The sequence below is a fragment of the Aulonocara stuartgranti genome, assembly GCF_965226115.1.
Source record: "Aulonocara stuartgranti genome assembly, chromosome: 11".
NCBI lineage: Eukaryota > Metazoa > Chordata > Actinopteri > Cichliformes > Cichlidae > Aulonocara > Aulonocara stuartgranti.
In genome coordinates this window covers 12,296,681-12,323,965 of record NC_138947.1, presented here as the reverse complement: position 1 = coordinate 12,323,965, position 27,285 = coordinate 12,296,681, and the positions used below count along the sequence as shown (strand labels likewise).

The window sequence follows — 27,285 nt, the reverse complement described above, 5'->3', positions numbered from 1 at the left end:
GCCTTGAGGTCAGGGTTATGGAAAAATAAACAAGCCCCGCTGATACATCACAGCCTGTCATGGATGTTTAAGAAAATTAAAGGCAACAATTTTCTTTTTCTTTTTTTTGCTTTGACAGCCTCTAACAGTAAATGGTTCTCTGGTAAAAAGGAGTTTTGGGTAAGTCATGTGTCAGTAGAAATGAGATATACAGAACTGCAAAAACATCATAATATTGTTGAAAATCCCACGCCCTGCCCAGCTTTTGGGGGTGGCACTGGACCCAATCAGAAGCCTGGATCAGACATCTGTTCTGTCTTGCGTGCTGCAGCCTGCGAGCAAGCATGCTATGATGTCTTTTTTTAAACGACACTAAAAATGTGTTTGATATGTTTTCTAAGTAAGGTTTCACATTTTTCTTATGTTTGTTTCTGCATCATTTCAAAGTTAAATTAGTTCCTTATTAAAGTACAACCCTCCTTTTTTATTTGACTCTTAAAAGTTCTGTTTTAGTCATCTGCAGCAGTCATCTGTACCAGTCAGTTACCTCATCTAAACCACTTAACTGCTCACTCTCATTGTTTCACTGGTGTGTCAGTGCAGAGGTGCTTACTAAAGCCTAGACACCAGGTTAGTCTGTTTTCTGCATGGTTCCTGGAGTTGAGTTGGAGCACTTAGACACTGGATGCAGATCAGAGAGTTCACAATAATAAAAAAGAGACCTAGGAGGGGAGCTCAGCTGAGAAAAATGCCCTCATGCACACAGGACTGTTAGTATTATAAAGTCTCTTATCCTTCTTCACCTCCAAGAACATTCTCACGCAGCTGTGCCCATGAACAAAAGACTCTCCAGCCCACCCACAACACATAATCCAAATGACTAAATTACAGTTTCCTGCTGTTCTTATCACTCAAGTTATGTGAGGCAGACTATGAAGCTACTAATCCCACAAAAAGCCAGTGTGTACATGCTGCATGCCAACTACAAAGTGTACACTCAAGTCTTTAACTGATGTGTATAGAGGAAAAATTATAAAAAGAACAAATGTGTTATCATCCCGATACTCATAGAACTAAATGCACATTCTTCCCCCCAAGAACAAGAATCATTGATGGGACCAAATGGTGCAGATGGAACAGATGCTCAGCATTTTTTTTTTTTTTTGGCCTGTCCCGTTTGGCTCTTTTGCCATCAGAATTGTTGTCTAAAGGCAAAGAAAGATGCCCAACGGATTTACTTTACCAAATTGACCATCCCAGCCTTGCCGTAATGGTCCATTTGATTCACCTTTTATTGTTTATTTTATTTTCATTTACTGAATACGGGACAGACTTGACTGGGGGAAAGAAGGGGAGAAAGAAAGAGGGAAAGAGAAACAGCTGAGAAGAGGGACGGGGGAGAAGGGCAAAAACCAAAAATCAAAAGAATGAGCAGAAAAAAAAAGAAATAAAAAAGAAATAAAAAATGCATATATCAATCACCTGGATCACCTGCTGAGAAAGAAAAAAGAAAACAAGCAGAAGAGAACAAGAGTAATAGAATAAACAACATCACAATGATATATGGGAATATGACAGTAAATACTAAATATTAAACATTATTGTGCAGCACATAAGATCAACAGAACACAGTGTGCTTTGAGGTAGAAGCCAAAAAGGGTGTAGTTTGTGGGTGTGATCACCCGTGTGTACACCTGTGAGCATGGACGCGCTTGTTTTTTTTAAAAAAAGGTTCCTTCATGTAATGATCTGCTAGAGGGTGTGGGGGGGCCACAGCCCCGTCCTCCAGGGCATGAAGCAGGTATGGAGGAGATCAAAACTCCAGACATCCAGAGGCTCCCAGAACACAACAGACCAAGGAAGACCAACAGAGGGGCAGCCGCGCCACTGTCCCAGAAAGAGCTGAGGAGAGTCCCAGATGAGGGCTCACTCAGCAGCCGCGGAGCAGAAGCCAGGGGGAGTTGCAGTGACGCACCCGTGAGCTCCGCCGGCAGCCAGCCGTGCCTGAGTGACCGAGCCCCAGGCCGAGAGGCCGGGGGCACCCCACCTCCGAAGTGGAGGTGATCCAAACAGGACAGGGAGGCCGTGAAAGATGGGACCAAATAGTGCAGATGGAACAGATGCTCAGCATTCTTGCTGCTGCTTTTTGATCTGTGGCCACCTCACGCTCCTTTTCCTGACTTAATAAATCCTTTGTTTTGAGTCCTCAAACCAACCTATAAGCACTCACATCTACTAAACCAGTAAGTCAGTGTAATACCTGGCAAAATAATTCTCGAGCTTACCCATATGAAACTTCAGAATTCCCACAACTTTATCTTCCATTAAGGAAAATAACTCTTCTCTTTCACCAAATCACTCATTTGTCCGTTTTCCAGAGTAATTATGGTCAAATAGCTACTGCAGACATTCTTGGTGCTGTTTTGATAACTACTGAACACATACTCAACTCAAATTTCCTGGAACATGTCATTAAAGCTCGCTAATCGTAGACTCATGACCCCAAATCTGCTCCTCTTTGGGCAACTAGATGTCTCCCTTCCACAGGCAGGGAAAACAGATTCACATGTTATCATTTGCAAAAGACAGAGACATACCCAGACTGATAATGTTTATTTCTTAGATGCTTTACTACATTTGAAAAACCCATCTGCTTTCCAAGACTTGGGAGTGGGACTTCATCCAGTCAGTCAAAGTTATTTCTGTGGCACATTTAAAACAACAGCTGCCGACCAAAGCGCAACAAAAATAATCAAATGACATAAAAACATAGGACAAGATGGCAGAATTTAAGAAAGAAAAGATAAAATGAGAAAACCCGAGTAAGAAATAACACGAATCAAAGTAATCATTATTCATTCTGGTTTAACAGCCAGCTGACGTGAGCTGATAAGCGTCAGAGTCGGTGTCTATCTGACAGTTTTCTGTTTTGAAGTCTTCGAGTTCGAGTTTCCATTTTGGTTCTTTAGTTATTCCCCTGTGTGGAGATTTTCGTGTTTGTTACATTTTTAGTGTCCTGCTTGTTCCTCTTAAACCTTTGTTTTGGTAATACTTGAGTTTTAAGTTTTGTGTGTTATGAGGTTTTTTTGTAATATTCTTGTGTTTGGATTTCTGTCTTTGACTTTGTGTTTTTTCTGTATCGTGTTTCAGTGTGAGTTCACATCTCTGTGTTTAGTAGTTACCTTTTGGTTATTTCAGGTTACTCCCCCCACGGGACTGTCTACACCTGTATCTCATTTGCTCAGCTATTTCCACTTCCCTCATTACCCACTTTGTGTGAATAGTCCAGCTTTCCCCTCGGCCTTTGTTGCAGCATCCTCTCCATGTGAGTATTTTTTTGGGGGGGGGGTCTTTTAGGTTTTTATTATAATGTTTCAGTTGTGAGTGGACAAGTAAGTAAGCATGCGCATCTTTGCTATAATTAATGCTGCCTTTATGTTTAATGGTAAACTAGTGTTTTGATTTACAGTAGTTAGGACCAAATATTCCTATTTCCCATGACCTCGAGTCATGTGTACCACTCATCTGTAATAGTGAAATAACTTGGTGGAAACTGGAAATTCCTTTAAGGTAATAAACTACTAAACCACTCTCCTTCCGCTTACTAAAATCCAGCCACACAGTCAGTTTTCTTACAAACATCTAAGCAAAAGGAAGAAGAGTGGAAATGGTATTTAAGCAAAGGCAAAAATGACCCTTTTATTCTTTTGTTCTGCATAACAGAATATTTAAAGAAACCAAAGACCACTACATACAAGAGCAGCTTAGAGAGTTTTGTTGCCCAAACCTGCATGCAGGAGATGATTAAAGAAAATGTGAGCAGCTTTGATCGGAGCTGTCTTTAACATAAAATCTGTTTGCTGGGTTAATTACATCCCACGGATTTAGAAGCTTTTAATTTGCTTCCTCTCTAACTTGGCTAGCAACCGTTGTGTGCGTGTGTCGATGTGTGACAACCTCAAAAAACCTTTCCACAGACCACTGGTAGTCACCCACAATGACTAATATTTCCTCTGTTTTGCTGCAGCTGCAAATTTACCGAAATTTGCTGGAGACAACTTATTTGGATGTTTTTCAGTATATTTGCTATAGAGCTTTGACTGCAACAAATAAACTTTGGTGTTTGACTTGATAGGGATTTCCCTATAATTCAGTTAATTTTTCTTCCTTGTCTCAGCCTTGCATAAATATTTATGGTGATTTCACAAGCAGTCAAATAAAGTGAAACATCTGCTTGGTGTCACAGCTTCAGCAGTTTATTAGAAGGTTTACAGCAAATTATCTTGAGGGAAATGCCAGCTGTTCCAGGGACAGAGATGATTACATACAGACATACTTAATGCAGAAACATCTCGACATTTCTCATTCACCCGCCGCTCTATTCAAAGATATGTAGAGAAAACAAAACAAGTTCATCTGGGGAAAAGAAGGAAGAGTTAGCACACACGGGAAGAGATTTCTACTTTACACGCTTGCACCTTTTTGTATTATCTCTACACTTAATGCAACAGCTCACACAATATAAAAGCATGTGAGGATTCATTTAAAGGGAACCATTTCAGTGGTACTGCTGCCCTTGTAGTATTTATTGGTCAGTCTATGACAGACACCAGCCTGAGGAGGAGAAACTTCTCTGGAGACATACAGACGCAAAGAGGCAAGTTTTTAATTTAGTATTCAGCATCTAAATGACACTTTCCGCTCTTCATGGCCGGCGGGTGTGACTGAAACTGCTGATGTGAAGAGACAAGATGATTGACTTTCTCAGCTTCCAGGTGCATTAAGCCAGTGTTGCATTAAATACTCCTGAGGGCAAAAACAACCGAGAAGAAACAGGAACAGGATGTAATTTGTGCAAGCTAGCATGCACAGGCTCAACAGGGCATTGCATGATCCTTAAGGAGCATTGCAAAACTTAAACCCTATTATGAGTATGGAAGCTAAAGACAAAGTGGATTTCTGTTTTTAGACCAACATCTGTAGTTGCATATGGTTGCTTTTAGTGCTTGATATTGTTGTTTGTCTTGCAAAGTTTGTTGAAAGCACATTGGTTGGCTTTAGCTTTAACTTATATAGCGCAAATTTTATTTATTTTTTGACAAAGTCAAGCAAGAAACCTCTTGAAATCACTACAAGGTGAAGATACAAACTTTATAAAGTCACATTTGAATCCCTCTGAAGTTTGGTGTTTTCTGCTTGAAAGACAGACTTTCTGTGGACTAACACTTAAAAGTTCGAACTAATGATGAACAGTGGCCTGCCTTTTTGAATTTGTATGTCTGAAAGACACCGTGACACACAGAAGCTACAACTGGACAGAATCACAACAGCACAACCTGAGAGAAAATGAAGCTCTTACTCCACCGACAATGTGCTCTCGAAGAACATCAAAATATGTTTCTCTGGCATCATCAAAATAATTTTAAGCTATCAAAAAAAAAAAAAAAAAAAAATTCTTCTTGACATCATCTAACAAAGAAAAGCTCTGCTGGAAGTCATATAACACTTAACACACGCTACAATTATTGTGTGTTTTTTATTATTAGAAAAATAGAATCTGCCAGAAAGTAATGAGACTCAAACTAATAGGAGTCTCTGTACGTTGGTGCGCGACTGTTTTTGCATATTCCCGTAGATCATCAGTGAGTGGTCCCCGGCAGAAGCTCTGCCTCTGATGCGAACAGCTCCTTGTAGAGCGGAGGAAACAGAGAGTGAGCTGTGAGCGGGTACCGCTGACTAAACCAGTGAAGCTTCTCCATGTGCAGACTGCACAGCGAGCGCAACACCCCCATCTTCTGGTACAGCTGCAGGGAGGACACACACATTTAGCCGTCAGCTTTCTACAGCAGCGAGGAAAGCCTGCGATCTTACACGTACTCACAGATATGAAACATGGAGCATACAAGCCTTTTAGTGTTTGAACACCCAGGTGACTGATATTTACCTTGTGAATCAAACTTTCTTGATTGTCTCGGTGCAAAATGTGTGTCAGTCCCGACTCCACGCTTCTTTGAACTCTTTGAACTTTGCTCCTGTCCTCCAGACACGGACGATCTGAACACAAAGATGTTTTATGAAAGAAGGATTGAGTTTTTTTCAGGTTGCTCCCTTTAAAGGTGAAAAACATAACAAAAATCATAAAGTAAAGCATTTTGCAGAACAGGCTAGACAGCATTACTTGCTGCATGGAAGTTAAGTCCCTGGCAGCAGGCTGATGCTCTCAGCAGTGAACTTTAGTCAATTTTGGCAGGCAAAAATAGCAGGGTTGAAATCATAAAAGAGTTTTTTAACAAATACATTCAGAAGTTTGTTTCAATTCTATACTTTAGACATATAATGACATTAAAATCTTCAGCGGAACCCATAAAGCACAGCAGTAAAAATAAGGACTGAAGCGATGAGGTGATAGGATCCAGATATTTATCACGCCCTTATTCTGAATGTCCATTGTTAAAATATTCTCTTTGATTCCTTTTAATTTCAGTTTAAAATTCACGCAACAACAACGAGACAGGAAAGGACTTCATTCAAAGGCCAGAAACATTGTCGCACCTTCCCAACAACACCTAAGAACACTTTTTGGAAAGTGTTCTTTGTCTTTCTTGTTTTTTCCTTTTCTGTGTCTTTTCCTTCATTCATCAGTTCATCTTCATTCACTGCGGCCTATTAACTGAACTATGTCTCTTCACGGCCACTAGGGGGCAGAAAGGTTAACTTAATGGGACAGAATGAATTAAAATTACACAAGACAAAATGGAAAAGAGGCAAACTGGATAAGACACAGACACAAAACATATCTGTCATCTATATTTGGGCAGTAATATGATAAACCTACAAGATTTATTCATGCACATCTGACAGTAAGGTCAAGCTTATTCATCTATGACATCCATCCACCCATTTTTGTAACTGCATTTCCAGTTCAAGGTACTTATGACACTAACTCATAGACGCCATTGCCAATTAAGCCTAACAGTCATGTCTTTGAGAAGAAGTCAGAGTATCAAGACAAAGTCCCCACAGGCACAGGGAGAACGCCAAATGAACACATAAAGGCCGAACCCAAGACCGCACCATGTGCCGCCATCATGGAGGACGAGAAAAGAAAAGACCGCTTCCTTCCTGATGTGCTTAAAATGAACGCAGTATGAGTGAGACAGACCGAGCTGGGCTTACCTGCGTTGATGAGCACCAGGGCACTGAAGAGAGCAATCTGTTGCTCAGTCAGCTTTAGGGCACACATGCCATGTGCGAAGTCAAATACTGCTGCGATTAAATCACCACAAGCTGCAAGACAAGAAACCACTGAGCATTGATAAGTTATGGTGTTTAGATAGACGGTTTCACACCTTCAGATAAATCCTCACCCAAAGATTTGAAGACCTCAGTTCCAGCAAACTTCCCATCAAAGAACACAGTGTTGTTCTCTGTGTTAAAGAACCGGCTCATTCTGACCAGAACCACCTCCATGGAGCCTGAAAAGAGTAGGAAGGCAGGTCAGAAGAGAGTAAGATCAAACCTGTTCAGTTATATATATTGTGTTTTAAGCACATCCTTCTAGAAAAGGGAAAATCACCAGTCTTTAAAAGGGCGATCTGGTCGTTCTGGCTCAGCATACGGAAACCCGGGATGTGTTTTGCAAACTCCACCACGAACTGGACGGCATCAGTAAGTCGGATAGCGCAGTGCTGCCACATCTCATCTACTGACTGGGAAAGAGAGTCAGACAGAAGCTCAGTTTGCTTCGCTCAGTTTGTTTCTCATTAATCCTTTTCTTTCACCATAGATTGTTTAAAATGGGCTCTAAAGGGCAAAACATTTCACTCGTCTCACAAAAACTCATCCTCAGTGTCCCAACAATTCAGTCTGCTGCTCAAGTTTCTGTATTTTATCACTCAATTTACCCTGCTGTTTTCTCTCTGATCAACTGAAAAAAAAAGATCAAAGAAAGAAGAGGAGGGGGAAGCGATGAAAGACGTTTTCTCAGTTTCCTGTTTGATTCATCAAACAAAACTAGCCTCAGACGTAAAGCATGTGAAATGACATGTTTTGTTTTGAGACTGTCTGAGTAAGCTCACACACATGAAGGAGAAATCGCAAAATTAAAAAATAAAAATAAAAAATGAAGAGAAAACAGTGCACATACTTTGCTCTGGTATGCTTGGATCTCCTCTCTGCTGAAGAGTTTCCACCTGAGAGCTTGGAGCTCTTCCACTCTGTACTGACTGGTCTCTCTGTGGGAACGCACAATGCTGGCACACAGTTCATCTAAAAAAAGAAGAAGACGCACTTATGAATACTATAAATATGAGAAAATTACATGTTTAGTTTGGCTCACTGTGCTCATCTGCTCACCTATGTTTCGCAGGGAGTGAGGATACAGGCTGTATGGATCCTCCAGACCACTATAAGGATGAATCCCCATCATATCATGAGACGACTGCCTGGAGTCAAATCCTTGCATAAAGAACAGAGAAGAGAGACAAATAAGTAACAAAGAAAGGAGGATTCGTCCTGCATGGTGAAGTTCCCACATCTGAGCCTCACCTCTTATATCAGCATGACCGGCGTTGTCTCCCCTCCCTTGGGATCTTGAGGTGGGAGAGATCCCAGAGGTGCGGTAGATCATAGCAGGCACCTGTGAGTCGTTCGGGGAGCACATCAGGTAAGGGTGAATATCAGCGGCGTAGGTCAACAGTTCGGCATCTCCGCTGTATGAGTAGGTCGGGGCCATGGGCTGAAGAAGCTGGGGGGAGCGGTCCTGGCGGTTCTTGGTGGGGTAGGACAACACGGTCTGGGCGTCTCCCTGAAGCTGCTGTTGCTGCTGCTGCCGGTGCCTTTCCACTTCAGCGATCAGAGAGTCGCGCTGACGCTTGGACATCCGTCCAAACTTCACCGCTGGAAATAAACAATCAACAAATGACTAAGCAGCTGCTGCGAATTAACAGTAAATAGATTTGTCTGCCTGTCAGTGCATGTGTGCTTTCTCTCACCATCTCTGCTCATGCCCTGGGCCAGGCACTTCTGTAGACGGCAGTGCTGGCAGCGGTTGCGGCTGGCCCGGTCGATCTGGCAGTTACTTTGCCTGGAGCAGGAGTAAGATACGGTAGGCAGCTGGCTGCGCCGGAAAAATCCCTGAGGGATTAGAAGAGTCAAACAAAAGCTCAATTTTTGACTGGGAAATAGTGATTTTTGAGTTACACATAAAAGTCAGAAGAGAAACATTTTTATTTGCTCTTGTTAATGAGCAGAAATGTTCTCTGGTGGCCAAAATATTTTATTATCATCTGACAAGTTCTAAATTAAATCAGTATAACTCATATTTCCTGTAATCTGTCAGGTATAAGTGATACAAAATATCTAAAATAAGCTAAAACTTGCTATTCAACAGTCCAACTGTAATAGTGAAAGGTTAGTGAGAAACTGGGACTGCTGTGGAGGGCCGCACCGATAAGATTACCTCCGTTTTGCTCAACAGTTTTTTGGTGCGGCCCTGCACAACAGTCCCAGATTTTTTTTTCCTATTGGGAAAATTTATTGGTCACCAATTGTCAAAGGAATTCTTCTAGGAACTAGAGTATTGGGAAATATCGACTTGCTTTCTTGTAGAAAAACAGATGAAATGTTCATTGATTGAAACCAGTTAGCCTGCTAGCAAGAACTTCAAAAATAAAAGCACCTGGATGAGAAAAGTAACTCTGTAGATTCACATGGCTAAATTTTCAAGACACTTTTTAATGAGTTAAACATAAAACATGAATACATATTAAATTATTACGCTTAAGAGACACTGATAACTAGATTTGTTTTATGCTAACATAGCTAAGTGTTTCTGTTTGTTTTTATATTATCTTGCTGCCTGGAATCAAGTGCCTTACAAATTAATTTAAAATTTAAATTCATAAAACTTCAGATGCTGTATCACTGAAATATAGAATGTTTAGGAGGAAGTGGAGAACAAATCCTTCAAATGAGGAAGAGTTATCCTTCAAGACCAAATCCTTTGGAGTTTTATTACTATATTCACAAAGGGAGAACCTACCATCCCCATTTCAAAAACAAGAAAGATCCAATTCCCCTGCTGTGATTACAATGTCATTGAATTACAATAAATTATAATTATTAAATGTTTATGAACAAGAACATTGACTGAAGAAATTATAGCCATGTTAATAGTCAGATTATATATAAAATGCATTTTTTGGCAATTATATAATTTCTTCAATTAAGGCAGCTATGGCAAAACCTTAAAGGCTTCTGGCTGTAGGTTCATAATGAGTGGAGTGATATGAGGTCAGGATCAGAATGATGTGGGAATGAGGTTGTTGTGGCCCATCTCACCTTGCAGCCCTCACAAGTGATGACTCCATAATGAACTCCAGAGGACTTATCACCACAGATTTTACATGGGATAACTTCAATCTGGGCTGAACAAACACAGAAGGAGAGAAAAAGTTTGTTAAATCCAAACTTTAACTTTATAGAAAATAAAATACAGTTCTTAAATGCAGCACTTTTTACGTTTGATCAGTGTAGTTTAACGTGACCTTTGTTGCTCTAATGTCAGCTCAATAGTTCAGACTTTGTATATGCACACACATCTACAGTACAGATGGAAACAAAACAAAACAAAATAGCAGAATAAACGAGTCTGTTATTAATATTAAAAGCAAGCATTTTTAATCATTCCTTTATAACATTTGCAGCACAGAGCTCATCGCAGTGTAAGTAAAACTATACCAACTGTCATTCTAATGACACTGCACATTTTTATCTAAACAATTCAACTGCAAAGTGATTCCCACAACTTTTGCTTTATTCTGTACTTTCCCTTAAGCATCTATCAGTTGTTGTGTGACCATAGTAGACCAAAGGTATTTTCCTCTCAAGCACCTCTTGCCTTAATAATAATGAACAAAATACCTTCAAATGCAATAAGCCGAGAGACTTCTGAGGACATGGAATATTTGCAAATGGAGAAAAGCGGCGAATATGAAGGTGTCAACCTCAGAGTGCTTTCAAGTGGTTGCGTGACTTCTCTTTCACTCTGACTTTCCTGCTTTCATGTCATTTCTTTCTTTGTGAATCCTTCTCTATCTCGCTCATAAAGGACATCGCTGCCAGTAATGCGCTCTCCTTCATCACTGCCAGTAATGGCCATCCCCTCTCACCTCCCCCCATGCCACTGCACTGTGAAACTCTCACACCCCCCCAGTCTTTTGATTAGTGGCGATTTCTGTCACAATCAGATGTCATTTGATTCATTAAAAAAGATGAATTGTATCACGGATCCTTGACAAAAATATTTTTGAGAAGCTCATGAGGAAGTGGGCTTTTTTTCTTTCGCATTATGCCGTGTGGTGATGCAGAGGCATTTCCAGCCTCAAATAACCTAAAATAATGCAGGCGGCTATCTCTTCCCGCCATCGTCTCTCATTAGAAAGTGTGACTGCATTCTTCGAGACAAGCTCTTATAGCTGCAACTTGACAATATACGGGAGTATTTACGTTTCCGTGCATAACTGTGTCAGATTTGTTTTCACGAGTGTGTGTTAGTGTGTCAGTGTGTGCCCTCTTTATTTGGTGCCACAGGGATCACTAGAAGGTTTCTGAGAACAGCCAGTCTGAGATAAAATAAATATAGACACAGAGCAAAGGCATTTACAATCGAGCTGAAAATAATAGAGCCACAAATCTGATAAGACTGCAGCTTCTACTAATGGAACTGTCTGATTAACCTCATGATTGACCATGATAAGAATATTTCACCAGTTTAACTCTGATGCTTAACATTTCACATTAATCTGTCCCTTTAAATTAACTATTAAGCTTGACCAGCAGCCTTTCGCCGCCAGCTGAATATCACATGTAAAAAAAAAAGAACGAAGAAAAGAGACCGAGCTGTGACTAAAATTGTGTTCCTGTTGGTAGTGCTGGATAGTCAGAGAGAACATCAGTGGTCTCTGCTTTTTTAGTTATTTCAGTTCTGATTGTCAACCTCAAACAACAGGAAATCCACCGTGGCCCACAAGCTTTTCGCTGTTCACACATGCAATCTCACACATGCAATCTCACACTCAAACTCATGGCAATCACGCACACCGCTCCTCCAACAGCTTTCCATGTAGTCGTACCTGCGCTCACCTTAAATGAGCCCAACACAACTGTGACATCTTTATTGGTGCCACACAGAAACAAGAATCAATCTGCCTTTAAAAGCCCGACTGCCAAACAGAAATAAACGCCAGGCAGCCACCGAACAGCCCTCTATCAGCAGATTATAGCCATTTTTGTCTCACCTGGTTATCTCCAGCCACAGGCACAGACCAATCAAACCCAGCATCTCCTGGTGTGCGTGCTTGCATGGTTGTATGGTTGTGTGAGATAGAGTGATAAAAATACTGCGCTACCATTATTTCTTCCATTTGTGTCTTTTTCCGTCACGAGCGATTGCGTCTGGTGCGCATTGTAGCTAAACACAGCGCTTGATTTACAAATACATGTTTGTTAAATAGAAAAATGCCAAAATGCTGTCATAACTGGCAACAGTGAAACAACAGCAAGGCCTTTGGGTGCAATAGTAACCTTTTTCAGTTTGATCTGTTTAAGCTCCAGTGACTCTCAATGGCCTTATTAAAAACTAGATGACTGTCTTCATCTTTTTCTTTTGATCATTCCCTTTAGGGGTCGCTACAACAGATGCTAATACAGAATTAAACTATAGTTATTTTGCCTTTTGTCCTGTCTCCTTCTCTTCTTTTCTTTGCCATCACCCTTCACCAGTCGCTGCAGATGGCTGCGCCTGCCTGATCTTGGCCCTGCCGGAGGTTTCTTCCTGTTAAAAGGGAGTTTTTCCTTCCCGCCTTCAACAAGTGCTTGCTCACACGGGGGTTTTGTGATTATCTGGGTTTCTCTCTAATGGTTTTTGGTCTTTGCCTTGCAATATAAAGCGGTTTGAGGCAACTGTTGTTGGGAATCTGCGCTACTGAATAAGATTTTACAAATACACGTACGTTAAAAAGAAAACTGCTAAAATGCTGTCACAACTGGCAACAGTGAAGCAACCACAAGGCCTTTGGGTGCAACAGTAACCTTTTTCAGTTTGATCTGACTTTTAATTTTTTTTTTGGCATTTTGTTTTTTTATTTATCAGTGCTGTTAGCGATTCTTTACATTCTCCAGCTGTAAAAACACGGCGCAGCCAATAGACCCAATAAAAAAATAAATGTTTTAATACCTAGTCTTTGTCTATCACCTAGCACCCTAAACACATAAATGTCATGACCTGAGTCCTCCTAGTTGTGGAGTCCAAATTTTTTAAAATAAAAGTAATTAGCAGTGTTTAATATGTAACCGAAGTTTAGTCAGAATTAAACTGGTACTATTTGCTTTACTTTTACTGTTTTTGCAGCGGGTATGGTGTTATTTCTTTCATTATATTTTGTGAGTGTAGGTTTCCTTTTCTTTTCATTTGATTAATGTGCGCAAACACAGAAGAACTCAAAGCGCAGTTCTTCTATTTCAAAGTAGGCCTCAGCAGGCGAGTAGATGTTTTCTTCCTCCATTTCAGATTTGTTCTGTTTTAGTGGCAATAAAACACATTGAAAAATGAGTCATTCTAGTCATTGAAGGCTTTATAGTTCATAACTGCAACATAAACATGACAGTATGCTAATGACAATGCAAAGCTTAAGTGCTAGACAGTTATAAATTCCCACTGCACAGTAATCACATGCAGTAATGCTAATAAACTCATATTGATAGAGACTTTTAAACATGTTTCTGCAGTCCACACAGATTTTTCCACTCAAAAAAGTCTCTTTTGATAGTCATGGCTGCCAACACCTTACGTAAGCAATCACAACCTACAAGTGACGACATACAGTGCGAAACTAATCCTATACCAACCACTTAATGATTGAGGAACAATGAAATGAGATCATTTACACAAAAACCGTTCGCCTGAAAAGTTATTCAAAACTGCCTGACACATGCTGTTGGCAAGTGTAGGGGTTTAAGTACACTAGTGGTGGAGATATTTTGATTTGTCAGTACAAACAACAGCGTGCCACCTCCCACGCTTCCGCACACAGTGCACTGTACACCTAAATGCCGCCACACAGAGATGATCTGATGATCTTTAAAACAGTATTGAGATCTTTCACTGAGAACTTAAATGACAAAGCAGGATTGCTGTCAAAGTAAAAAAAAAAATCATATATTAAATATAATAATATAATATATAGGCTTTCATTTAGAGCTGTAAGCAGAGATGACGTTGTAATGGCTTTTCAGTGAAATTTGGATAATAAATATCAGTCATTAAGGAAAATAATAATGGTGCAAGCATTAAATCTCTTTTTAGGGAAACTGAAAAAGCAAAAAAAAAAAAAATAATGATGAGGTTAAATGTGCTGAAATTAATAAACCCTCAAACATTTACAAAGCTATAAAGCAAACTGCAAAATGAGGAACGTTTTCAAAATCATTTAGAAAAAATAAAAAGGATTAAGAAAAGATCAAGGACAGTTTTTTATTCCTGGATTTCAAATCAAAAAAAGATTAATTAGTCCTCTCACAACGTTTAAGTCAAACTGAGCACAAGTGTGTGTGTGTGTGTGTGTGTGTGTGTGTGTGTGTGTGTGTGTGTGTGTGTGTGTGTGTGTGTGTGTGTGAATACTGATGCAAACCAGCACCAGTTTTATGATGGGATCAGAACACCTGTGATATAAAATTGTTCTAAAAGAGGGACAATGGGGATTAGCCCCTCGACTCTTAGTTCCCTTTAGTCAGCACTCATGAGTCAGACTACAACCACCATCAATCGAGGCCTTTCTTCTGAACTGAGCTCTCACCTGTAAAGGTTTTCAATCACGACGCTGTGACACAGACAGAGAAACGGACTCGTAAAGTCAAAACACTAACGGCACCGCTGTCACTGCAGGTATTTAAAAAGACTTTTTGACAGGGGTTTATCGTGGAAACTCACGTCCTTTTTCACATCGCCGCTATCAGCAAACTAGTACATCGGACTGCCCCAAATCTCTGAACTCGGCCTTCAGTTTGACCTCACAAAGACGCCAGTTCTGAGACCGTGTCTCTCACGGTTGTGACGCTATGGGCAAAGAATCCCATTTTACCATGATGATACGTACAGGTAGACAGACTCACGGGTGAAAACTGTACCAGCTCCACTGTTGCAGTGTTTAACCAGACACTTTCTTCTCTGTGCCTGAAATTATCTTGTCAGCAGCTTGTTCTATGAACTGTAAACGGACAAAAAAAACCTCAATCTTTCCTCTGACGGAAGCTTACCTTTGAGACATACGCAAGCAAAAGTGCAAACAAGCTTTGTATACAGACTGCATCCACAAACAAACACACTTGCACAGACTCTTTATCCTCATACAGCACATTAACACTCAGCACAGGAGGGCTGTACCTAATGTAGGATCATTTTTTGAGTTTACAACACCAGTGAAGACAAATTCTTTAACCGCTTACTTTAATATGACTCATGGCGAATTAAATTCAATTTTATTTGTACTGTTATTATCTCTAATACATAAAAACACACTTAATGATTTTAATTTAAGGTCGTCCTGAAGTAAAATTTGAGACTTTTGGAACTTTAGCTTAAAACCACTATTTTTCTGCTGCATTTAAAACTATTTTTAAATGACAAAAAAAAAGCAGATTGTCACAGCTTTTTATTTTTAAACAAATAACTGCATGTGTAGTACTGCATTTAAATACATTAGATAAAAGATGAATGTTTTGCTACACATCATACCATACAATACTTTGCAGCGCAAATCCAAACAAATAACAATAAAAAGTCAGGTTACTTTTTTTTCCATTAAAAGAAACCAAGAGTTACAAGAAAACACAAAATAAGCAGCAACTGAATAAAATTAATTTTAAAAAAGGGGAAATAAAGTAAAACCTAGTGCCAGAGAGCGGTTTAATAAGAAGCATTTCACGTCAGCTTTTTTGGACTAAACATTTTCACTCAGAAATAGTTCACTGCTAATGTATTTTTAGGTTTCAGAGCCAGACTGTGGTCGTTTAATAAATGCAAGAACTCCTTCGCTGAGTTTCATTAATTTGCAATAACAAAAAACAGATGGAAAAACCTACTGAGAGATGATTATCTGAGGAATTTTTCAAAGCAGATCTGAACACCAATTAGCATCAGATTTCACATATTTGACTTTGAAGTTGCTCCTGAATTCGGAGGTGTCTGAAAGAGGTAATGTTTTGACAGTAGCAAAGGGTATGAATCAGCTCGACTTGTGTATTTCATTTACCAAATTTTGGGGGGGAATGTGTCACCTGCCATTTTCATGTCTGCTTTGATCTGTAGCCAACCGCTTCTGCTGCTTTGGAAGTGCTTTTGCAGGCTTCTGCACCCAGAGGAACAAGGAAATCCTTTCTGATAAAGAAACTGTGTAACAATCTACACAGGAATCCCCCCAAACACAGCAACAAAGCCATCTCAAGTGCGCCTGATGGAATCAAGTGTGTAACACCAGAGATAATTCATTGTCTCCCAGCTGTGGTCATAACACAAATATATTTAGTTAGTTATTTTTCATCAGAGGCTGCTCTCGTTTTGTTCACACAGGCAGTATCCACAGCACAGCTGCAGGGCAGAGATATGCTGCATCTAGCCGCCATCTAAAAAGCAGCTGCGCATCTGTGTATGCGTGTTTGTGCTTGCGTGTGCTGGTGTGTCTATAAGTGTTTGCAAGTTGCAACGGCAAAAGTGTGTACGCAGCAAAAACAAATTAATCAATTTTCATTGTTCCCTTTGCCTTTTCTCCCTTGTCACCTCTTTGTGTATTTTGTCCATTTTTATTCAGGTAATCTGGGACTTATTTGTGTGAGAAATCATTTTCAGTATCACACTTTTAGCATTTCCTCTGCATCCTGTACGTGCTTGGAGTCGGTCCATTTAAAAGCAACGCACTGCGGTAGTGAAACATCCTGTTTTCCGCACTCAAGTGCAAGACTATGATGATTGATTATGATATATATATAATATATATGTGTGTGTGTGTGTGTGTGTGTGTGTGTGTATGATTTTAAAAATAAATAAAAACTCAACATCTTAAATGTTATATTATAACCTGGTCACACTGATCTTCCACCAATCACTGGCTTCATTAAAAGAATTACTTACAATGGAAACTTGACTTGACAAAAGGTGTTACTACAATGTTATGAATGGGTATTATTTCCAGAAATATACATTTTTATACAACCTTTTCACTCTACAGAATTAGCCTAGCCTGAGGTATACTGTATATGTGGGAGTATCAGAGGGCAGAAATATCTGAGACATGATTCAAATCTTAAAATCATCAAAGAGAGCTCAAAATTGAGTCATATTGCCAAACCGTAAAACTGAAACACATCAATCACTGTGAAGGTACTCAAAATTCAGCCAATGGAGGGACTCAAAACAGATTAGATAATCTTTACTCGCTGAAAACCATAAGCACAGGAACACACGTGTGTGTTTTCATGCTTTCTACAATGCTGCTAAAAACATCCGTCGGTGGGATTCAATAAAACTTGTAAAGCTGTAAAATTCTAGTTAGCACACGAGAAAAAATTGTGAAATATAAAGGCACTTGAAACTTGAGCGGCGTTTTCCTGTTCAACGAAGTATTACACCAGAAACTAAAGTGCAAACCTGAACAAAAAGCTTAATGACACACCCTGAGAAAGTTGATGTGTTTGAAGCCACAGGTGTCTGAGTCTGCATGAAAGCACAGATATTTCAGGGTGACTTGGTGAAGGTTTAAAAAGACACAGCTACTTTTAACCAAAAGGTGACGTTATTATCGAACGATACCGATTTCGCGCACCATCAGAGGCATCAGTCGCAACGTTACCTTATAATCGTAAAGTTTGAAATATGGGAGGCTTGGAGAAAAACGTCATCAAAAAGCACGTAACTGATTTAATTGATAAAAAATATCTTTGATTGAAGTGCCCACACACACACACACACACACGCTGAAGAGCTTCATCCCTACCTCGCATCATCCTCACTCCTCCACTTGTGTCAGACGTTTGTCCCACTTTCACAAACTCACTTGTCCTCTCACTTTGTCTAAGAATAGTCTTTCTTTTGACACACACTCGTTTTTTGGAACCACCTATATCTTTTAATCTTGCTCCTTTTTTTGCTCGTCCTTTATCAAGCTGGGTCGGGTGCTCACTGCAGCTTCAGCATACATATTCAGACTTTTGAGTGTCAGTCACCGCCTCACCTTCCTTGTTTGCGTGTGCATGATTGTGTGTGTGTGTGTGTGTGTGTGTGTGAGAGAGAGAGAGAGAGAGAGATCAAGACAAAGAAGGGGGGACCGTCCCCTGCCCTGTCGTTTTTCTCAAGGTACTTTTTCTTTATACCTTTGTTGTTATCCTTCACCCCCTCACTCTGTATCATATGTCAAAAAATGCTTTATAATGTCTGGCACCTTTGAGACTGTCCATGAGAGAGTTTAAGTCAAACCAGCAGACAGGAATCACTGGAGATGAACTTAAAAAAAATATGTAAGTCACACAAACTTACATTTCTGTTATTGGGAAACTCAGTTTGGAGATTTCAGATATTTTCAAATAATGCATATATATATGTATATGAGAGAGAGAAAATCATTTTAAAGAATTATTTATTCTCCATGTAGCATATTTACACACTTGATTCAGGTTATCTGAGTTTAGCTTACAGATCTCCTCCACTGAAAATGCTCCAAGTAAAATCTACATATTTATCATTTTCATACAATTAGCAATTAGGTTTCAAAAGTACAGCGAGTTAAACATTACCTTAATTAATTATTATGCTGCATGTGTTCAATGTTAAGTTTGCATTTTATTAAAAATTGTTCGGATGATGTAGCTAAAAAAAAAGGTACGTATTTTGAGATCTGTTATTTTTTTATGTGAGCTCTTCAACTTAACTGAAAAATGTATTTCAGACTATTTTATGTCTTCAGTGCTGTGTTTAAGTAAACACTTGCAGCTGCAATCCACCACAGCTTCTTCATTCTCCACTCATATTTCCCTCCACTTCCATCCCGCCACACAGAACCACAGAAGACCCCCAAACGTTGCCCTTCCTTTCTTGTCTTCTCTGGTTTTGGGTACGTGTGATGAATGAAAACCATTATTATTTAGTCTCAGTTGGTTTATCATCACGCCACCTAATATGAAGGTCGGTGGTGTGTTACACACAGCACCTTCACTCTCGATAACATACACAGGTGTGCTAAAGTTGTGGCAGAAGGTGTTAAACCAAAAAAGTTAAAAAAAGACGAGATGTTATCGCTTTCATCTGCATTCAGATGCCAAAGTGGTTGGTATTTTCATCACTGTTTGTCTGCGAGTGTGTTTGTGCGAGGGGGGTAGCACAGGTGCGACACGCCGCGCGCCGAGTGTGTCACTAATGGCCCCGTCCCCGTCGACACTACTGTGTGTATGTGTGTTTTGCTGTACAGGTGCATGCTGCATGTTCACTAACTATGAAGTTAACCACATTGCATGCACAAATATCTAGCACAAACACAAGCAAAGTTATTACTGCACACACACACACACAAATGTAGACAACTTACTCAAATGACTCTTCTTGGACACGGCACCTCCTAAAGGGAGGAAAAAGGGTAGTTAGTGGATTCAAACTAAACAACTTTGTGAGTCTATGCTTTGTACGAGCATCCTAAAGCGCATTTTAGTGAAAGAAACTCAACCTGCTGTATACTCATATGAATACATGGTGGGCGTTACACAGTGGCATCTAAGCTTCATATTGAATCCAGGAGTAAACATTTACCAATAGAGTTTTCCATCTCTTTGAATTGAAAATGTGATAGCCACTGGAAAATAAATTAGGCATCGGATTTACTTCATTTTTGAGATAAATGTTGTACAGTATAACATTTTAAGAAAAAAGAGTTACAAATGACAGCTAACCCCATCACAAAAGTTAGATGAGACAATCTTTGATTGCTCGATGAATACCTTTGATACCTTAACTTATTGTTACCTTTACATCTGCTACTAAAAAAAGAAGTGATCATGTTTAGAGTGCGGTATCTCTACTTTTACTTAAGCGAACAATTTAAATACCACTGAAACCTACACAGGAGCTATTCGTAGTGCAATGAATGGATTACAAAAGCACGTTTGACATTCAAATACATATCATACTCACCAATCATAATCAAATATCCAAATGAGCATGTTACTACTGTAACAACAAGTAAAATCCTGACTTTCAAATAGACTGAAATGAGAGGGAAAGTAAAACCGGCATAAAATTACACTGTAGCCATTGTCAGCTCCTAAATGGCAGTTTGATACGGGGTTTGCAGTAGGCAGCACTTTCTTTGGCTTCTTTTCTAGTGTACAATAGCATGTGGACAGATAAGAAGCCTCAGTGAGAGCGGAGAGGCTAAATTAGAGGATTCCTATTTACACTAGTGTGGGTCTATGATATGTTTGTGTGGTGTTTCAGCGCACGCACACACAGGACATAAAGGTAGAGGAAGGTGGGTGTCTGTGAAGCAATAGGTCCTCTTTCTTGTCTGCCTTTGTGACCGCAATTGTGAGAAAGTCTGAAGTGCAGCTAGAGCGACTAAGGGTCAGTTCTTAAGCAGGGGGTTTACTGCTGTGGGTGTATGTATACGCATGTGTGTGAGGGTATGTGTGCATTTTCTCTGTGTATTTGCGTGTGAGAGGCTGTGTGTGTTAGACAGAGGTTTGAATGCAGGGCAGATAAGTATCAATGGAAGACGTAGAGCTAGCCGGTCTTTGTCTGGCGCCAGATCAGGCCCTTTGTGGTTTCCTCTGTTTTCCTACCCTCATCAAATCAGTTTTGCTTCATAAGCAGAATATATGGAATGAAAGCGCAGCAGTGCACGCACGGAAAATGAAAAGAAAATTTCAACACTCACAGAGCAACTGTTTTAAAGGTGATCGATTAAGAAAAGGCTGATTAATTACACACAAAAAATCAGCTACATTTATTAGAGCATCATTTCCAAATGAGGACGGCCTGAATTTTTTTCAGTGTTTTTTACATTAGTGTTACATCAATGCTTTCCCCTGCGTTCCTTGAATAGTCATTTACAGAAACGCACAGCAGCTTCTCGCCTTACGGAGACGATTTTAAGGCCGACTAATCTGATTTTAAAAAATAAATAAAATGCTGAACCCCGATACGCTGATCGAAAATGAGCGAGAATTGACGCCAACTATTTGCACCGCTGTTATTCCTGAAATGTGTCACCAATGGTATTAAATGCTTAAAATATTGCTGCAGCAGAATTAAATAAACATGCGGTCGATGGCACCTGTGAAAACTAAATGTGACACAGCATGTACATATTTAGCAAGGCACACCTGTTAGCCAGGCCATGAACCATCTACACACACCCAAAAGTGACAGCGGAGGCACAAAAATCAACACCACCCATCAGGCAAAATCTCACTCTCTGCACTGACATCTAAGCTCACTGCTGAAGTGACAGTTGCTGTGTTACATAACAGCACCGAAGACCACTGAACCCAGAGAGGAGGCGACGATTTTGTCTGAATAGAAACCACGACCCATCTAGCACAGAAAACATACAAAACATGTGAACATCCAAGACCGGTGCCAAATACAGTAAACAAGATTAAAAAAGGGCTTTTTAAAAATTAGGTTTAGGTAGAATGCTTAATCAGTAAGCAAAAGAAAAGCATACATTTGAGAAGAAGATTACTAAAACAAGTAAAAAAATTACAACATATAGTACCATAACAACTATAAAATATGAAAAGGAATATATGCTAGATGCTGAAACAAAAAGAAATATGTACAAATCAAGTTAAAAGCAAGTCTGATTTGGATGGTTAAGCTGTTCGCCAGGTTTCAAGAAGAATGTGCCAACACGTGCAGTTCCTCTAAAATCTTAAACCCAAAACATCTACACAGCTGAAAATTTTAGGACAGTCGTGTAGCTCAGAAGTACACCGTAAGTAATTCACCACAAGTCTGTAAATAAATGTCGCTGCCAATTTGGTGAAGCAAACCTTTGCAGGAGTTTAAGAAAAGTAAGGTATAGAGTGACAAAAAAAGGAGTAGCACTCACAGTGTCACAAATTGTGGATAATCTCTCTGTAAAAAGAGTCATCTGAACATGTTGGCTTCAAAGAGTTTCTGAAAACATCAGTAGGACGGCTGCAAGGCTAGTGTTCTTTTAGAACAGAAAGTATTTCTTGACTTGTCTGCATTGATTTCCAAGAAAATAGCAGACGGCTGAAGAAGGCCAGATGCATTTTGGTTAAAAGAATAATATACTGTCATTGCTGTGAAGACAGTTTTTGGTTCAGAAATGGCTGCAGAATGATTTACGGTGAAATTAATCGGACCTACAATAGGTCCCTGGGGAACACCACAAATGGGCGTTTATTGGATAATGAACAGGAGATTGTTTTGTTTTGTTTTTCTCTTTTCCTATACTGTACAGACAGGAGAAAAAACCCCAAATGTGGAGCAAGACTAAAACTACTGCTTGAGAAAAGTGAGTGACGCCCACAACAGCCGCTAAAACCAAGACTCTCATCAAGTCAAGAAGAGCCGTCTCAGCAGTACGGAAACTAAATATGAAAATAAAACAGTGCAACCACACTCTAGTTTAACCTGAATAAAGCATCAGCTCCAGGGCCAGATGCATTAGGTATCCTGCACATAATGTTCAAGCTTCAGCTGTGCATCATTTTAACAAATTTACCCCAAACGTTGTCATTTTTACACTAAATTCTGCACGACATGACTTTAACTTACCCAAGGCAAGCTATCTCCAAAGGAAACCACTCTGGAATTATTTGTTTGTATTGTCACTTGCAAATAAAAACCAGAAGAAGAAGAAGAACAGAAGGACATAAAACTTTTAAGAGCCATTTCAGTGTCCCTGTTGATACTGGCATTTCTTTTTTCACTTTTAATCTTACCCTATTTTCCTCCCTTGATTACCATTGACACTTTGCAACATAAACAAAACCCATTTTAAATTATAATTGTGCATCTATAATACATCTATAATGGACACTAAATTGTGCCTGTTTCCTCTCTGACCTGCCTGCTGGTCGCTTTCTTTCTAATGGTTACATAATACTATTAAATCACTAATGGTTCCAAATTAAAACTGTTGGCATTGCGGTCTAAAGGTAATCTAGGGTAACCAGCAAATTGTTTATGTTATGTTTCTGGGGGAGTTTAGGGGGGTAGATAAAAGTATCAATCTGTCAATGTTAGTGGCAAATATCGAAAAACTTAAGTCAAGAAAACCAAAAACTATATCAGCAGTGTGGTGAAATTTTCAAAGGTAAAATACAAAGTTCAGGACCTTGAATGTAAACTGTTGCTGCTATGATCCTCCTACATTTACTGGAGAAAAGGGGACAGGCCTCATTATTGTTTCACCTCTTTAGAAATAAGAACCTATTTATTTGCTTTGCCTCTTACATGCATTAAATGGAGGCACACACATACACACACAAATACATTTTGCAGCACTTCAGACAAGCTGTGTTGCTATCCTGTAGGAAAGGTGTGCTATGGGTTTCTGTGACAGAGAGACAGTCTTATCTCCAGTCACTGCCAATAGTTTGATTATGGCCTGGGAGAGGCTTTGAACAGAAAGGCATTGGCCAGTAATAGAGGCAAAAATTAGAGCTAATTCCCATGGATTACTCCGGCTTACTGCCATTCTTACACACTCACAGCACCTTAACCATACCCCAGTTAAAGGGATGAGGAGGTTTACTAGGGTAAAGATGGATGAGAGTGAAGGGGGAGAAGTTAAGAGTGAACAGAGAGGGAGAGATAGGGAGTCAGCTGGTGCACTAGAGGCCAACAGGATGAGATAAAAGTGAGGAGGAAAGGAGGGGATGGGAGTGAGTGGGCACACAAAGGCATGCTGGGAAATAAGCGAGGGACATGAGGGCATAAAATGTCAAGGCACACTGTTTAGTGAGCTGAAACTAGTCAAACAAATTGTATTTTTCTTGCTGTGACTTTAAAGTTCAGTTTTCCTGCACCTGCCACAGTGTAAATGTAACCTGGAGAGGGAAAATCTCACCTCTCTTGATGGGGGTGTCAGCGGAGGGCACGTCGGGCTCTTCATATTCCATAACTCTCCTGTCAAAACACCAGTAGGTGGGCCTGCACACACTCTCCCCTCACTCACTCGCTCTCTCACTCACGCACTCTGGCGCACACAAACCACAAAGTCCTGTAAGGTCAGTCAGTTTTCAAATCTATCTGCTGACACTGCAGTGCTCAGAAAGAAACGAAGCAAAACTCGAGACTCATACTACCTGTTGGTCGCTCTAGCGCCCAGGCCGGCGCAGGCATTTGAAAACGTGCACTGCCATCTCGCCTCCTTCAAGAGTCTTCACAGTGGCTCCCCAAAATCGGCAGTCATCTTCCTTGGCTTCTTTCTTTCTCTCTCTGTGTGTGTCAGGGTCCCTTATTCAACAGCACTCCTCCTCTTGTGTGGTTGTTTTTGAAATAATCCCGTTCCCCCCTGTGGCAGCAGCAGTGCGGAGAGTGCAGCTGGACCGGCCGGCCGCGCGCCCGCCACCCCCCTCCCCTTGCGCTCACAGTGCGCCCTAGCCGTCCCAGGCTGGAGAGAGTTATGTCACCGGCTCTTACGTAATAGCACCGGATCGGGTTTTGCTTTGAAGTGCTCGGTTGAGAAATATAATCCCATGTTGCTGCCACAAATTTCCGCCACACCAATCGAGAAAATAAAATGCACGGTGGAGACGTTAGATTTCAGTCTGTATGGAAATGGAACATCCTTAAATTAAAAATCCCTTTTCGTGGGTTGGTGTCATTTTTGTTAGAATTACTCGTAGGGCCCTGCCCATACAGTATGGCATACACGGAAGGGTTATTTTATGCCCCATTTTAACACGGGTGGGAGGACAAAAAGAAAACGATGAATAATCGATACGTCTTCTCGGTTTACATCATTGTGGTAAATCCTCTAAGACATGGCTCGTACAGTGGTTGCAGACATGGTGCAGACACATGCATGTCAGGAGGGAAACAGACTGTAACCGAGTGCATTTACTCAAGTAGCCTGTAGCAGACAACTCATATGAACCCGGGCTGCAAAATCTTATCTTGATTTAATGTTTGCCACGTGATAGTGACACTTTTCATTCTTCGTAAGGACGTATTTCTTTCACGACAACAATGTTTTTAAACGTCAATAAAAAAAATCTTAGTATGTCCTTAGATCAGCATGTCTTTGAGCAGTCAATTATAATTTGTTCTAACTACTTTAACAACTAAGTTGAACTACTATGTACACAACAACTGAGCTGCTAATTATTAATATTATTAATAATATTAATTATCAAAATAAATAAATAAATAATTGTGTGTCAAACTACTAATCATTTGTTCAGCTATATTTTAAAATCATTTTACTACAAAAATTAACTCGCAATAATAAATCATAATCCTCATAATCCAACACTCACTCAAAACACTGGAGTTCATCTAAATCACCAAGAATCACTTCAGGGTCTTATCAAGTCCTTTCACTTTTACCAGCATTTACAGATTACAAGTCTCAAAGGCTGTTAGGGTTAAAGTTCCTGTGTTTAAAGTTGACTCTGATTCTGATTCTTTTATGCTAAAAGTACTTAAAAAAAATAATTCAGAGGTGCAGTGAGGGAGTGAATGCTGCATGGCTCGCTTTAACTAACAAACAAACACACATGCTGTAAAAACAGTTAAGTGATGTGTTGGCTAGCTAACCTGTGAGAAAGTGAGTATTTTCATTTCAAATGTTGCTAATAACTGCAGCAAAGAACAATACAAAGCATATTTACATGCTTAAGGTTTTGGATTTTGATTTGTTTGTTTTTGGTTTAATTTTGTACTGTTCTTTTTTTTTTTTTTTTTTTTTAGTTTTGCCTCTGTGCTCCACCACAGGGGATTATTTTGAATCAAACAATCAAGATTAGATCGATGTGCACACTTTAACTGAAGGGGTTTAACTGCAATTTTGAATTAATTGTTTATTTTTATACACAGTCCCCCATTTGCCTCAAAAGCAACGGGGTAATTGACTGACCAGCAGTTGCATGGCCAGGTGAGGCCTGTTCCTTGTCATTCCATGAACAGATTCAGCAGGATCTGGAGTTGATCCCATGTGTTGAAGTCATTTTGTTAGCTTTGATAGCTGTTCATTGGAACAAAGAGATGCCATGCGAGTAAAAGAGGACAAACAAAAAAATCTTTAGCTGTCCAAATCAAAACTCCGGTTCCTTCTCAAACAGCAGGTATGCATTGTCAGCTCAGTAATACCAAGAAGCCTGAAAGACTGGATGATCAAAATATTCTTTCCATAATTAAGAAAAACAGCTTCACAAGTTGCAAGCCACTTCCAGATTAGACTTTTCCAGGAAACATCCCTAAGAGTTTCTCCAAGCACAGAAGTGGGATATTCTTCAGTGGCCATGTCCTGATGACCTGATCTCAACCCAACAGGGCCATGCTTTTTATTTATTGAAGATAAAAACTGAACTGACCTTTGATCTAAAATCTATTGTTGGAGGTGTACAGAAACTAAATTATGAGAAAATGTGTTAATGTCTAAGTATTTGAGAATCTACCTGTGAACTAGAGAACTAAAACACTGAATCCTCTTCAGAGCTACCAAAACATTTCATGACAAGGCCGTGGGATTGTGAAACTGTGGCCCCTCAAAAAAAAAGCACTGAAGACTAAAATGCTACTGGACAGAGCATGCTGCAGGTGGTTTTAACTGAAAGTGGAAACACCTCCACCCGCTTCCTCATACCCAACTTGACCACATGGCTCTTCAGGGGAAAGGAAAAAAAAACACTGCTAGTGCTCACTTGTCCTGTACTCACTCATACATACACACGTACACACAAACACACAGATGCTCACACACCATTAAGGTTTTAAAAAACTTTGGTAGCATTTCCATCTCAATTTTACTGAGGTTAAAGCTATGAGGGGCCCTGAAAAGACCACCAGGCCTGTACTGTGATGAGCCCATACACTCAGAAACCACACATTCGACCAAACTGTGTGAGAACTAAAGTTAAAGGCAGTTGAAAGTCTGTATGGCTTGTAGACCTTAAACCACTAATTGACTGCTGCATAAAAACTTACTTGACAGGATCTACTAAAAAGCAGAACAGAAAAAAAAATTTCTTGAAAATAATTATTCTCATATTAACTTTAAACAGTCA

The 27,285-nt window shown here is 39.9% G+C and overlaps 1 protein-coding gene across 4 annotated transcripts; it reads right to left on the bottom strand.

Annotated features, from left to right (window-relative positions):
• Window positions 1–4,213: 4,213 nt before the first annotated feature.
• rorc (RAR-related orphan receptor C) lies at window positions 4,214–24,661 on the bottom strand. 4 transcript variants are annotated; one of them, XM_082552393.1, is made up of 13 exons: window positions 24,361–24,661; window positions 24,123–24,275; window positions 19,611–19,640; window positions 10,321–10,406; window positions 8,973–9,114; window positions 8,527–8,877; window positions 8,335–8,436; window positions 8,126–8,247; window positions 7,556–7,688; window positions 7,347–7,454; window positions 7,156–7,266; window positions 5,924–6,033; window positions 4,214–5,783 (listed from the first exon to the last, which is right to left on the bottom strand). In XM_082552393.1, exons 2-13 carry the CDS (start codon window positions 24,172–24,174, stop codon window positions 5,619–5,621), a joined length of 1,512 nt encoding a protein of 503 aa, XP_082408519.1. In that variant the 5' UTR covers window positions 24,175–24,275; window positions 24,361–24,661; the 3' UTR covers window positions 4,214–5,618. The 4 variants fall into 4 exon arrangements, with proteins under 4 accessions (XP_082408519.1, XP_082408518.1, XP_082408520.1 ...); XM_082552392.1 differs by having other exon boundaries at window positions 24,123–24,251; XM_082552394.1 differs by lacking the exon at window positions 19,611–19,640 and having other exon boundaries at window positions 24,123–24,251.
• Window positions 24,662–27,285: the final 2,624 nt, after the last annotated feature.